Source organism: Cladophialophora immunda (assembly GCF_000835495.1).
Source record: "Cladophialophora immunda strain CBS 83496 unplaced genomic scaffold supercont1.7, whole genome shotgun sequence".
Taxonomy (NCBI): domain Eukaryota; kingdom Fungi; phylum Ascomycota; class Eurotiomycetes; order Chaetothyriales; family Herpotrichiellaceae; genus Cladophialophora; species Cladophialophora immunda.
Window position 1 is genome coordinate 2,882,823 of NW_015622547.1, and position 12,062 is coordinate 2,894,884.

At 52.3% G+C, this 12,062-nt stretch overlaps 7 protein-coding genes across 7 annotated transcripts; 5 read left to right on the plus strand and 2 right to left on the minus strand.

The window, feature by feature from the left end:
* The first annotated feature begins 86 nt into the window (after nt 1-86).
* PV07_11721 (cyclin-dependent kinase regulatory subunit) lies at nt 87-1,282 on the plus strand. Its single transcript, XM_016399184.1, has 4 exons — nt 87-559; nt 608-752; nt 806-864; nt 911-1,282. Exons 1-4 carry the CDS (start codon nt 453-455, stop codon nt 942-944), a joined length of 345 nt encoding a protein of 114 aa, XP_016243746.1. The 5' UTR covers nt 87-452; the 3' UTR covers nt 945-1,282.
* PV07_11722 (uncharacterized protein) lies at nt 805-2,039 on the minus strand. The gene has a single exon (XM_016399185.1). The coding sequence runs from the start codon at nt 1,922-1,924 to the stop codon at nt 1,292-1,294; it is 633 nt and encodes a 210-aa protein (XP_016243747.1). The 5' UTR covers nt 1,925-2,039; the 3' UTR covers nt 805-1,291.
* Nucleotides 2,040-2,509: 470 nt separating this feature from the next.
* PV07_11723 (uncharacterized protein) lies at nt 2,510-3,811 on the plus strand (the record flags this gene model as incomplete). Its single annotated transcript, XM_016399186.1, has 2 exons — nt 2,510-2,900; nt 3,009-3,811. 2 exons carry the CDS (start codon nt 2,510-2,512, stop codon nt 3,698-3,700), a joined length of 1,083 nt encoding a protein of 360 aa, XP_016243748.1. The 3' UTR covers nt 3,701-3,811.
* Nucleotides 3,812-4,549: 738 nt separating this feature from the next.
* PV07_11724 (uncharacterized protein) lies at nt 4,550-4,971 on the plus strand (the record flags this gene model as incomplete). Its single annotated transcript, XM_016399187.1, has 1 exon — nt 4,550-4,971. Exon 1 carries the CDS (start codon nt 4,558-4,560, stop codon nt 4,969-4,971), a length of 414 nt encoding a protein of 137 aa, XP_016243749.1. The 5' UTR covers nt 4,550-4,557.
* A 122-nt stretch (nt 4,972-5,093) lies between these two features.
* PV07_11725 (uncharacterized protein) lies at nt 5,094-6,628 on the minus strand. Its single transcript, XM_016399188.1, has 2 exons — nt 6,461-6,628; nt 5,094-6,400 (listed from the first exon to the last, which is right to left on the minus strand). The coding sequence occupies exons 1-2, from the start codon at nt 6,579-6,581 to the stop codon at nt 5,298-5,300; spliced, it is 1,224 nt and encodes a 407-aa protein (XP_016243750.1). The 5' UTR covers nt 6,582-6,628; the 3' UTR covers nt 5,094-5,297.
* Nucleotides 6,629-6,923: 295 nt separating this feature from the next.
* PV07_11726 (uncharacterized protein) lies at nt 6,924-8,319 on the plus strand. Its single transcript, XM_016399189.1, has 3 exons — nt 6,924-7,257; nt 7,331-7,689; nt 7,744-8,319. The coding sequence occupies exons 1-3, from the start codon at nt 7,086-7,088 to the stop codon at nt 8,068-8,070; spliced, it is 858 nt and encodes a 285-aa protein (XP_016243751.1). The 5' UTR covers nt 6,924-7,085; the 3' UTR covers nt 8,071-8,319.
* A 1,800-nt stretch (nt 8,320-10,119) lies between these two features.
* PV07_11727 (uncharacterized protein) lies at nt 10,120-11,582 on the plus strand (the record flags this gene model as incomplete). The annotated part of the gene is made up of 5 exons (XM_016399190.1): nt 10,120-10,278; nt 10,337-10,446; nt 10,558-10,778; nt 10,848-11,023; nt 11,202-11,582. 5 exons carry the CDS (start codon nt 10,120-10,122, stop codon nt 11,382-11,384), a joined length of 849 nt encoding a protein of 282 aa, XP_016243752.1. The 3' UTR covers nt 11,385-11,582.
* Nucleotides 11,583-12,062: the final 480 nt, after the last annotated feature.

A 12,062-nucleotide genomic window follows, 5' to 3' on the forward strand; every position in this document is an offset into this window, starting at 1 on the left:
GTCATCGGTCTGATCCGAGGTTGGTTTCTCCGGAATCTCTTGGCACCCGCACCTTCTCTCATAGGCTGGCCTTGGGTTTTGGCTCCCCAATCTGTGTTTACTTCGGCGAGCCTCTGGGACTATCCGCCTCAAACACAAATGCAGGTCGCAGTCCTCTGCTTCACCCCTCCGCGATAACCTGTATCGACACGCTTTCTTCAGGTCGAAATCTGAGAGCCACACATTCCGCGGACAATCCGACTGTTATCCGCAGCTTTTACCTCCCCGTCCTACACAGCCCTTGCATGCGCAAGAGCACGAGACCATTTCGCGAGTCTTGTCCGCAGCTGCCCGCCGACCGCTAACGTTTGTACCGCGTGGTACTCCCTTACCGTCCCTTGTCACGTCTCTCGAGCGAGAAAAATTCGACCAACGAAGTCTTCTCTATTGATCGCGTCTCCCAGCACAGTAACATGGCGGATATTGACATGTCGCGGCGCAACAAGAAGCCGAGATTGTTGCTCGAGTCTGAGAGAGCGCGACTGGAGGAATTCATTGACAGTATCGGATATTCCGCGAGGTGTGTATGTGGAAATTTGATCATGGCTCTGAGGCTAATACGGGCCAGATACTCTGACAGCGAATTCGAATACCGGCATGTGCAACTCCCAAAAGCCATGTTGAAGGTCATCCCAAGAGACTACTTCGACGACTCCAAGGGGACTTTGAAATTGCTATGGGAAGAAGAATGGAGGGGGTTGGGGATCACACAGGTACCTCACACTGTCATGTCTGTGTGACACTTGAGCTGAAGAACATCACGCAGAGCCTAGGATGGGAGCACTATGAAGTCCACGAGCCGGAACCACATATCCTGCTATTCAAGTAAGTCTGGCGAATTTCACATGTGTCCAGGCGCTGACACCAGTAGACGACCGATTGGATACCAGCCTCCTGCTCATTGATCTTGACACAATCTCATCCGAATCAACTTCTCCGACTAGCGCAGCATTGGGAGGGCGTTTTCTCCGGAACCAAAGGAACCGTGTTCAAATGTGCATTCAGCGGGCGTGCTTACTACCAGTTTGTGTATGTCTTGATGAATGGATCCCACGATGGCCAAAGAATTTAGGCACAAAGATGTTGGTGGTCAGTCAGGTTTAGCATAGCCTCATCAGCTCAACCACCGACCCAGTTCAAACCCATGAAAGAATGGATGGTGTACTTGCACGCTACTCATTGTCGTCTGCAAGCGTCTTTTGGTCTCCATGTCACAGTCCCGTCGACTCGTTGCTGGTCTGGCATCTCTCTTTCAGCTCGCGTTCTTTTGCAGCCACTCCTCCCATTGCTCTAATGTCCAACCGGAACTGATGCTGCGTTCCTCTACGCCATTGAACAAGACGGTCGGTGTTACGTGGACACCGGTGACTCTGTTCGCTTTGACCATGAACTTGACATCGTCAGTGACCTTATTCCCAATGTTGAGTCCACCGTCCTTGTCCGGCTTGTCAGGTACCAGCAACAAGTCCAGAATGGTCTTCTCGTCAACCCCGTCCACAGAGCCGGCCAGCTTGGCAAGTCTCTTGTACGTCTCGTTGCGCCCCTCGTTCACCACGTTGACGTCGAAATAGTCCTTTTGTTGTTCAAACAGCTTTTCGGAAAATGACCAGAAGGAGCCGGGGGCGATTTTCAGGACTGCAGCACCGGCTTCATGGACCAGAGTAGAAGAAGGATGCCATGGCTGGATCTGTTGACGGAAGATAACGCGGATACCAGGGTTGCTGTACTTTTTCTCAATAACAGGTGCAACACTCTTGTAGAAAGTCTTAAACAGCTTCGCGGAGAAAGGGCAGACATAGTCCAAATAAAGCTCGATGGTGTGCTTTGCTTCGTTGCTCGCGGCCGAGGCCAGCAGCTGGCCGGAGAACTTTGGTGGAAGAGCCATTCGAGGAATTTGTGATAGTTTCGTATCAGGGAGAGGTCGCCGTTAACAAGAAGACTCTTACATTGGGTACGTAACTGAAAGGTTGAGACTGTGCAGAGGGCGATCGTCGTTCACATGCAACAATGAGGGTGGGCGTTACTCAGCCCGCGATTCCGTCATCAAGACAAGGGACGGGGAGAAGAGGATCACGTGGCGATAGCGATAGGGGGTCGATGTCCCTGCCTTTAAACTGCGGCCTCAATCCTTCATTTGTAAACAATCCTTGATTCATGCCACGACGGACTCATGGGCGCGCCTTCTGAACCATCCACTGTGTGCTCACAATAGTGTCCCCGATGCCTGTTTTAGTCCACCCGTTGCAGCTTCCGCAGAGCCTTGTTACTGGTATCGAATATGGCAGTCACATCCTCCCAAGATGCAGGATCTCCATGTCCGCGTCCTTGCGCATTTCTTCTCTTAGTCTAACCTGATCATAGGCCCATCAAGCATTGCATTTCAAGAGCTCCTCATTCCCTTATCTACCAATTCACCATTTCATTCGTCTCGGAAAGTCTATTGGAGTTGAAAATATCTTAGTTCAGCGCAATGCCATCCTTCGACCGCTTTTGGGCCACCTTGATCCAGGTCTGCATTGTGTTTGTCTCCTTCTGCCTGTTCGATTCCACCCAGGGCATTGTCTTCTTCTCGATCAATGTCGTTGGAATCATGGCGGCTGCGCCCATGAGATTTCTGCAAAGCCAGGTCGACCACTTCCTCGAATTCTTCATCCACGCCATCTACCACTTCTTCCTCAAGCTCCAGTTTCTGCGTCGGTATTTAGCCGCAACTGGAGTCCAGCATTGTGACCACATCATTTCAGAGGCTGTCCGGTATCTTTGGAAGATGGGCGAGGTCATCCACTTCTATTTCATGCTCTTCGCTGTCCTGGCTTTCTCGATATTGACCGGCCAGTTCGCAAGAGAGCTCGGTGTCCAAAGTATGCGCTTCAGCCGAATCCCTGACTCGTCATCATGCTTCTCGTGCACTTTGTCCTTCATCATCGCCTCCTTTTCCTCGCTGTCGATTTCTGCTAACCTATCTGCAGGTCTTTGGCAGCAGCTCGCTTATCTCTTCAAGGTTTTGGCGGCTTTCTTCAAGAGATTGAACGCGAACATCCGGGAGACCCTCGCACGAGTCGAAGACGAGAAAGAATTCCTCGATGTGATGCCGCTTGGCCCAGGATTCCCAAGGCGTTTCCGCACAAACACCGAATTCAAAGAATGGGTTCGAAAGGCTGGGCCTGACAAAGCTGGCTTAGATTGTGTGCTCTGTTACAAACAGGTGGTCCATCACGACACACTGTTATTCTTGCCTTGCAGCAAGTTCCACTGGTTCCATTTCCCATGTGCGGCGAGCTTTGTCGCCAATTTCAATCAATGCCCCAAATGCCACGAGCCTGTGTCTGTTTCCGACGCGTTCAAGTTCCTTGATGCTGGGCAGATCCCGGCTGTCTCAGTCACCAATCGGTCAAAGAAGAGTGGATCAAGAACGCCTCATGCAGACGGGATCGGGTTGTGCAAGAACAGAGCAAGGCGGATAGCAGCAGATGGCCACCAAGGGGATAGCAAGAGAGAGCACCGGACCGAGTCCACCAAGAAGCACTCCAAATTAATCCAGCCAGGGAGGAAAAGGGCAAAGTACAGGAGGACAGGTTTGGTGAAGAGACAACGTCTGGGACACAGCCACAGCCATCTCCACAACGGGTCAGATGATCTCTACAAGAGTGTAGGTCAGTAACGATACAAAAACGCAGAGAATGAATGGTAGTAGCATGGTTTTTGGAAGGACTGGACGAAATGGAGCGGAGGTGAGATCTGCACCCTAAAAATCAGCATGTTAATTCTTTTACATCTCCTCCCATCATTGCTCTCTGCTTCTATGTGAAGCGAAAATGTTATGGTCTCTCCTTAATTCCAGGACATCCTTCCAGGCTAATAAGATAGCAATGAGGCTGGAGCGCTCCTTCCTCGTAGCATAGAAAGTCACCCTTTGACAGCTGTCGCGGATATCTTGATCCCTCTTCAATCTTCTCCCAAGCCTCCTTCGCATTGTTCGACAGGCCACATCCCCTATATTCTATTTAATTTGATCACTACATTCGCTCGTTTATTTATCTCATTTCTGCTGGCTTCGTCTCCACCACCGTCAGTTACATCTCACAACACAAGAAGGACATGGCGAACAAGGAAGATCCTCCTGTGTCTGCCCTCTCTCTGTGCATATCACCTTGCATCACTGCAAAGACGAAACCTCTGACGGAGTTTGTCATTCGTTATCATCTTCATTCCTTGATTCGGAAAGTCGACGTCCTGGGCAAAGTGCTCGACAGGCTCCGGCTCTCCGCGGCCGACCAGAGGGTGAGCGGTCAGATTCAACTCTACCTCAAATCCATCAGCCTGGGGCCGGTACTCAGCATGATTGCCTTCAACGACATGAAGAAACTTGCCTGGTGTACCACGATCAATACAGTTCAGGTCCCTCAGTTTGCCGCACACTGGAGACCCACGACGGTGACCACCTCTGAAGCGATCAACTACGGCATCCTGGTGACTTGGGCCATTTAGTTGCATGTCCTACGAATCACTTCAGTCACCATGGGCGGAGATATTCTGCCGGCCATGTACTTTCTCGGCCTGTTCATGCTGGAGCAATACCGCTTTCTTGAAGTTCAGGAGGCATGCATCTTCGACAGCGAAGAACACGCCATGAAACCGTGTCCTCTGGTTGCATTCAAAGCAGACGAGGGAGATCGTGCTGGGGTAGAAGGTATGGCGCTCGAATGTGCCATTTGCCAAGTGGACGCCATCGGCCGGGCAGAATATGTCTACAAGTTATCCTGCAGTCACAAATTCCACCGGTGGTGCCTGGTCGTGTGGTTGATTCACGAGGGACGGTCAAACTGTCCGCTGTGTCGAGATCAGATCCTCGTCAACGACATTTGCCTCCCAGCGTTGCGACAGAACTGGGGGTATGACGACGATGCGATCTGTTTCCCGGTGGGAGGTTGAACTCGTTCAACACAAGGGGAGTGGGATTGGACCACAGGGACTCTTCGCGCCTTTTGAACCAGTCGAGCCATGCCACGAAGGGTATATCAAATTGTCCAGTCATGGAGGATGGCCTGCACTTTGCGTCGTTTGGACTTCGATCACTCATTTTCTTTTTGTTCATTTGGTGACTATGATCAACCGGTCTTTGTGCAGCATGGCTATGATATGTTAGGGGCTCGAGGAAAGTTTTGTACACTAATGTTTAGTTCAGGTCTCTAAAGGCACCTCGATAAACCCAAATCCTGTTTTCTTCTGCATCCGTCCCACATATATTTTGCACACTCTTACTTCTCGGCCCTCTTCTGCGCCCGCCCGCCCTCTGCATGCGAGACGATGACCTTCTGCACCGTCTGCATGAACTGCTCCGTCTTTCCATGGGGAAACGTCGCGTTATTGTTCAGGTTGCGCACAATCTGGTCCAAGAACGGCATCTTCTGCTTCTTGACTTCGGGGTACACCCCACGCACATAGGTCTCCGCCAGGCCCTTGCGCTCGCCCGCTCGGGAGACCACGTCGTCGAACTCCATGTCCTTCGGCTGAGCCTCGACGTTGGTCTTCTCGGTCTCCTTGTCCGCCTCCATCTTGGCCATTTCCTGCGCGAGCTTCAAGACCTCTTCCTTCTCCGACTCAGACTCGAAGCGCGTGAAATACCCCTTGGTGTACCATTCCGCCAACTGGCCGGGTGTCTGGTAGCCATGTGGGAGCCGATGTGCGAGCCATTCAATCCTCTGTTGCACAGTTTCCACCAGCCCGGAGCTGGAGAGTGGGGTGTTTGGCCAGTCCTTGCGCAATTCGGATACAGAGAGTTCCTGCCCGGGTACATGAGGCAGTTCTGTCGTCGGGTTCGCGGGTGGGTCAACGATTGTGTTGACGTAGTTCTCAACGCGGCTGGGAAGGTCTTCGGCGGCGAAGGCGGCCGAGTCTTCTTCTTCGGCAAGCGAAGTTTTGGTCTTCTCAACCAGGCGGCGGACACGGCGGTCGGTGCGTTTGCCGCCAGGTGCAGGAGCTCTAGATTGGTCTTGTCGTTGAGTCCGCTGTTGAGCACCAAACTGTCCTTGCTGTGGTGGTTGACCTCGCCCACCGGCCGGTCGTCGAGCTAGTTGCTGTTGACCTTGACGCGGAGCTCCCGTGCGTTGTAGAAGGCGACCAGGTGGTGGCGCTCGAGCTGCTCCTCCTGCTCCGGGGGCTATCCCAGTTCGAGCGGCATTTCCCGGTGAGCTAGAGTTTTGCGTATGTGGTGCAGCTGTTCGTCGTAGAATTGTTCCTGCGGGTCGAGTTGCTTGTGGTCGAGGAGCGGAACCACGGGTGTTGTTTCTGTCGAGCGCGCCGCGTAGGGAGGAGCCAGGCAGAGGTCTGCCAGTTGGCTGACGGGAAGGGTTTTGATCGCCTAGGCAAAGTTAGGGTCAATTGGCTATGCTCCTAACAACGAGGTGTGGACGGGCATTACCTTCATCGTACAAGACAGTTGAGCTGGAGAATCCTCGAGCACTGGTAGCCAGTGGAATCGATGGAACAGTAGGTCTCGGCCTGAGACCAAGTCTCGCACAACGTGCGCAGACTTGCTCCATGTGAGCAAGATGAGGATCTTCGAGACGACGATGTGAGGATAAGGTCGGTGGACAGGAGTCTGGAAAGCTCAAAAGGCTCACAGGCTGCATTGAAAATTGAGATCACGTGCGCACCACAGACATCAAGCTTCAGCGCCGCTTTAATGCCCTGGAACTTTGGTCTGCCGAAGCCGATCTTTTCCACCACCACTCGTATGGCGATCAAGGCTCTTGTCCCTCTTTGGATGTCGCTAGGTCCCTATCGCGATACAAATCTATTTGTCAAAAGCGAAGCCCGGCCCTACACGCTGGCGGTCTTCGATCATGAAAGGTAGGGTGTCAAATTGACCGAGCAGGGGGGCGAGAACCCGGTTTCGCGTCACAATTTTGATTGCGGTTTCAAGCAAATTGATGGTCACCCATCCACAATTCCTGGCTCTTGAGATGTCGCCAACAGATCGCTTCGCAAAGCATCGCTGAATCTTGTGGGATGTCCATAATCTCAGGATCTTGCATTTCAACGAGATGAATGCTTCTGTGGCCAGTCCCTCCCTGCCTCGAGCGCTGGTATTGATTTGTGTGATATTTACCACTTGCGTGCAAGCTGCAGCAAATTTTACCATTGTCAATGGTCAAATATACACACCAGGGCTAGCAATAATCGATGCGCCTCAGCCATTCACGCCTGAAGGGGGTGGTGAGTATATACCGGAATGACAGACACATTCTACCGCGGTAAAACAGGACCTCGACGAAACTGACTCTGATAGATTTCCTCCAGGTCGCCATCGATATCTCAGGCGATGGCCGGATATCCCAGCCTCCGTATTCTCCAGGTGTTGAGACCGGAATTCTCAATATCACTATGTTCCTGTTCAGCTATGTTACAGGCCTCAATTTGACGATATCAAATGGCACCAGTTATGGCTGGTTCAGCGATAGTATGGAAGCACCAGAGTTCCATTGTAACTCCACAACCAGTCGAGGCTTTCGGAATGCGGGCTGCGGGGAAATCATGGCACAAGAGAGTGGCAGTACCGTGAAGCACGTCAATTGGGCATGGCCCGACTGTTTGGTCGGTGATGGTGGCCAGGATTCTGGAAGTTCATCCGACAGAGGCTCTTATAACGTGCGACCAGGCCCGTTCCTCTTGCTCTTCCTGTTGTGCTGACTCTGTCCACAGGTCTCGATCCACCAGTCATTTCGGATCAATGGGACTGGGTATTACACAATCTTCAACCTCCCCATCCAGGTCACTAATTCCATTCCCAACACAACCCAGCTGGCAGCCAGAGGAACTCGGCCGTCGTGTGCTCTCCGAAACAATTCCCTGCAAGATCAGACGGGCCAGGATGCGAGCATGTCGCCTCCTTCATCTCAGCCCTATCTCGGCGGTGCTCTCAGCAGCGAAGGCGGGACCCAGAATCAAGCACTCACTGGGATGCGCGCTCTTGATCGCAGTATAACAGGACTCTCGATCCTACTTGTTTTATTTTCATTTCAAATGTGATATTGTAACAGCTGACTCTAACTGTTTGGTCCCGCTTCTTGTCAAAGGCTATACAAGCAGGGTTGGGAATGCATAATATGTACTGGGTCGGCAGCCGGATGACGGTTGGGTGCTAGTTCTCTTACGCTCCCAGGCGACACTCCGCCGGAGACTCTGGGATCCTTTTTCAAAGTCGGGAATGTTCCCGGCGCAGTTCTGCCTTATTCTCTAGACACATCGAAGGCGATTCGAAAGACAACGGCCACTCGGCGATTGCTCACCCGCCATGTCAGACCGGAAGACCTTTTTATCCATATACATCACACTAGCAAGGCCTGGGCAAGTCTGTCCCATCTGCCACCGCACATTTGTTTTGCCGCCGTTCGCCATTGTCTCTTCACCTGGATATTCACGCGTCTTATTCATTTCTGCACGGTTGTCAGTACCTGGGCAAATATCCGAAGAATGTACTGGTAGTTGATACGGTGGAGGTCACACGCTGGACACAGGAACAGTCGACTCTCCTGGCACAACGGTCCATGTTCCAGATCGCTCTTACACTTGGAAGAGCAGGCCTAGACCCTGCATTGTGCCCTTTGTCGCGTGTCTAAACGAAGATTTCGATGCAGATATCCCTGCCCTGGTCCGAGTTGGATATCTCAGATAAACCAATCGGGCAGAAGAGGGAGAGGAGATGGTCAACATCGACACTTGGGCAGGCTGCTTGCCTAGCACCTAGCTAGCCTGGTTTTCTCCAAAGAGACGGGATCAGAAATACTTTTCCCCAAGCTTTGGCGCCCTCTCTCCAAAATCCTCATTCGCCCACAGTGCCACTGGCCATGTACATAAGCCACGGTGCACTGAAGCTTTTGTGCCATGACCCGGACCGATTGCCTCGGCAGCCGCTATCAGCAGGACCTCGTATTCCTCCAGAGTGAGTAATACTTAAAGGGCCATGGCAGCGGCAAGATGATATAGTATCACTTGGCGATTTCTTGGACAACCAAATCTTCTTTGAACCTCCTTTCTCTCAAAATCCATCATCTGGTGCTCTCACACATCACATCAACCCTTCCATCGTCCTTTCGGAACCGACACGCTGATCCCCTGGGAAATCTCTTCTCCTAGACCTCGGGAAACTGTCGCTAGTCTCCCCACCTCCTCCTCCCCGCAAGCTGCAACGCATGACGTGGCGTTTTGAGTTCCGAGAGAGCTCAATGCAACCCCTTCCCCAACTCGAAAACCCTGGTATGCTCTCACCCGGGCATCCCAGAGTCCGAAACACCACAAATATCTACCCAGGCACAGGCCCAACCGGGAACTGGGAACGATCAGCGCAACAAGTGGAGATCTCAAGATCCTCTCAGCACGTTTGGCAAAAAAGCAAAGCCGCCTGCCAGTCAGGTCTCCTTCGCTTTCCTACGCGGCTATGCACCTCTGAGATCGAGCGAGAGTTGCGCAGGTGAGTGTCATACCACTGCATATGACCGCATAAACCCTTGCAAGTCGCTGGATGGTCCTTTTGACGGAGAATCATCGTCCGGTGCCCCTCAACCCCAGCTGTGGCCAAATATGACAAAGGCTGCCTTTGCCTAGGTAGGTAGCTATCTCCACAGCCCCAGGGACACAAACCCGCTTTTCACCGCAGAAGCCCCTTCTTCTGTGTGCCTACTGGCTCCTGGACGCCATCCAAGGCAAAATGCTACAATCCCCACGGGGCTGGAGGACGTGCACTGTCCAGTCGTCGTTCGCCGCCGACTCCCCGCTGCTGGATTGCACATGGCGAACGGTTCTCCTGAACGGAAAAACTCCAACCAACGTGGCCTAGTGAGCCTTAATGCATCTACCGACTCGTCAATGCAGGGTAATGGTGGAAAGGCCGACACATGTTGAAAAAGTTTCAAGAAGGCCGGCTGCCCCAGATGTTGACTTTGCTTCTCGCCTCTCTCTTTTCTCTTGCCCGACCCTGTCAAGTCTATTCCTTGTGTCGCGCACCAAAGAATCTCCGAGAGACTCACATTTGATTTCTTTCTTTTTCTCAAGATCCTGCTTCTATTTGTTTCCTTGACAATGGAAGACAACAAAAGTGCTCCCTTGAACCACCTCAACTCAAAAGAAGATTTCCTTCGCCGCGTACAGACGGCAGACAGCGTCTTTCTTCCTCGCGATGTGTTCGAAGCCCTTTACCTCTCTCCGGAGCGCAACGTTCCCGGAGACCTGAGGAAGAAGGTAAGATTCCCTGCCTTCGAGCCTGTCTAGCTTGTCTCACAGTTGTCCTCTCTATTAGTTTGGTAACCCGACCCCTGCCGCTCTGATTGGCTTCGTCATGGCTGCAACTCCGTACGCCGCCGCAAACATGGGCTGGCGTGGTGCAGGAGGTCTGGGAGGAGCCCTTATGTGAGTGCCTCTCCCTACTCTTTAGAGGCTCCGAAAATTCCTTGAATTCCCTTTGAAGGCGTTTTCCTGCCGCTTGTACCTCCCCTCTTGACTGACACGGTCACTACGCAGCCCAACGATGATTTTCTTCGGCGGCGTTCTCCAGATCCTGGGCGCTATCGCCGAATGGATCCTGGGCAATACCTTCTCCATGTGCTTGTTCTTCACCTACGGCACTTTCTGGATCGTCGCTGGCACCGAGCTCATTCCCTGGTTCGGCGTCGGAGTCCAATACTCCACCACAGGCGATACGCTGCATGGCATGACTGAACCGAGCTATTACGCTACCGTTGGTGGGTACCATCTGTCACGGCCAGACATATATCTACTCGCAACTAATACAGGCTCGCTCCTGTGAACAGGATTCTATTACGTGGCTCTCGCCATGCTCACCACGATTTTTACTATCTGCGCCCTGCGAACCAACATCGTCTTCTTCTCTGCACTTTTCACCCTGATCTTTGCATTTGGGTGTGCCGCAGGAGCGTTCTGGAATCTGGCACTCGGACATGCGGAGACGGGCAAAAAGTTGACCATAGTGAGTCTACCCATGAATTTTTTTGAGGGGGGAGCATTACCTTGAATTTCTCTTGCCCTTAATCTGATATGCGATGTCTCCTCATTTTTCGTGTGATTCCATTCCCACAAAAAATGCCACCTCTTGTAATACATCGAACAATATCCAGGGAGCTGACACGTTTCGACCCCTTCTACAGGCAGCGGGGGCGTTCACTTGGGCCCTGACGATGATGGTGTGGTATCTCCTCGCGGTGCAACTGCTGGAATGCGTCGACTTCCCGGTCACACTCCCAGTGGGTGACCTATCGGGATTCATCAAAGGAAAGACCGAAAGAGCTGCGAAGAAGGTCGCTGGGAGCGCAGCGGACAGTGGGAGTTAGGTGAAATGAAGGAGATATGTGGCGCTTCCCCCGTTCTAAAATGCGAGGGTATGCGATGAGAGAACTATGACATCTGGGCAGGTCTGGGTAGACAGACAAGGTGTCATACGATAACCGGATGTCTTAGATGAGTGCCTATATCGCTGAGGAGAGAGAGTCGTCCCCGAAATCCGACCCAGGAAGTCAGCAGCCCACGGGGTCATTGAGTCGTATTCTGTGGAAATGCGAACTTGTGCATCCTACATAAATATGATGCTCGGGTCGGAGCCAAAGAAAGAAGAAAAGCACAAAGTACCCTCTTGAAAGTAATTTGGAAGCCCACTTCCATCCACGATATCCACCGATGAAGCCAAGTAGAAAGCCGACGGAAAGAGGGGTTGACTTTTCAGCCTCGCGTGAGGATCCGCGAGACTTCGCTCTCAACTACTCCCACTGTCCGACAGCATTTCACCGCTTGTTGCGATTGTTCGCTTGATCTCATCAAGGTTACTCAAGATATTGGAGGGCAGATGGTATAGCCAACCCATTGGGCTCGTCGTGAAATTTACCATACTCGGGCTCGATGTCCAAAATAAATGGTACGGTCTGACGAGAAAAGGATTCCGCCGTACTTCCTCCCACTTGTATTCGCTTAGAGGCAACCGTCCTTTACAATGGTATTTGGTCTTGCCCTATGCA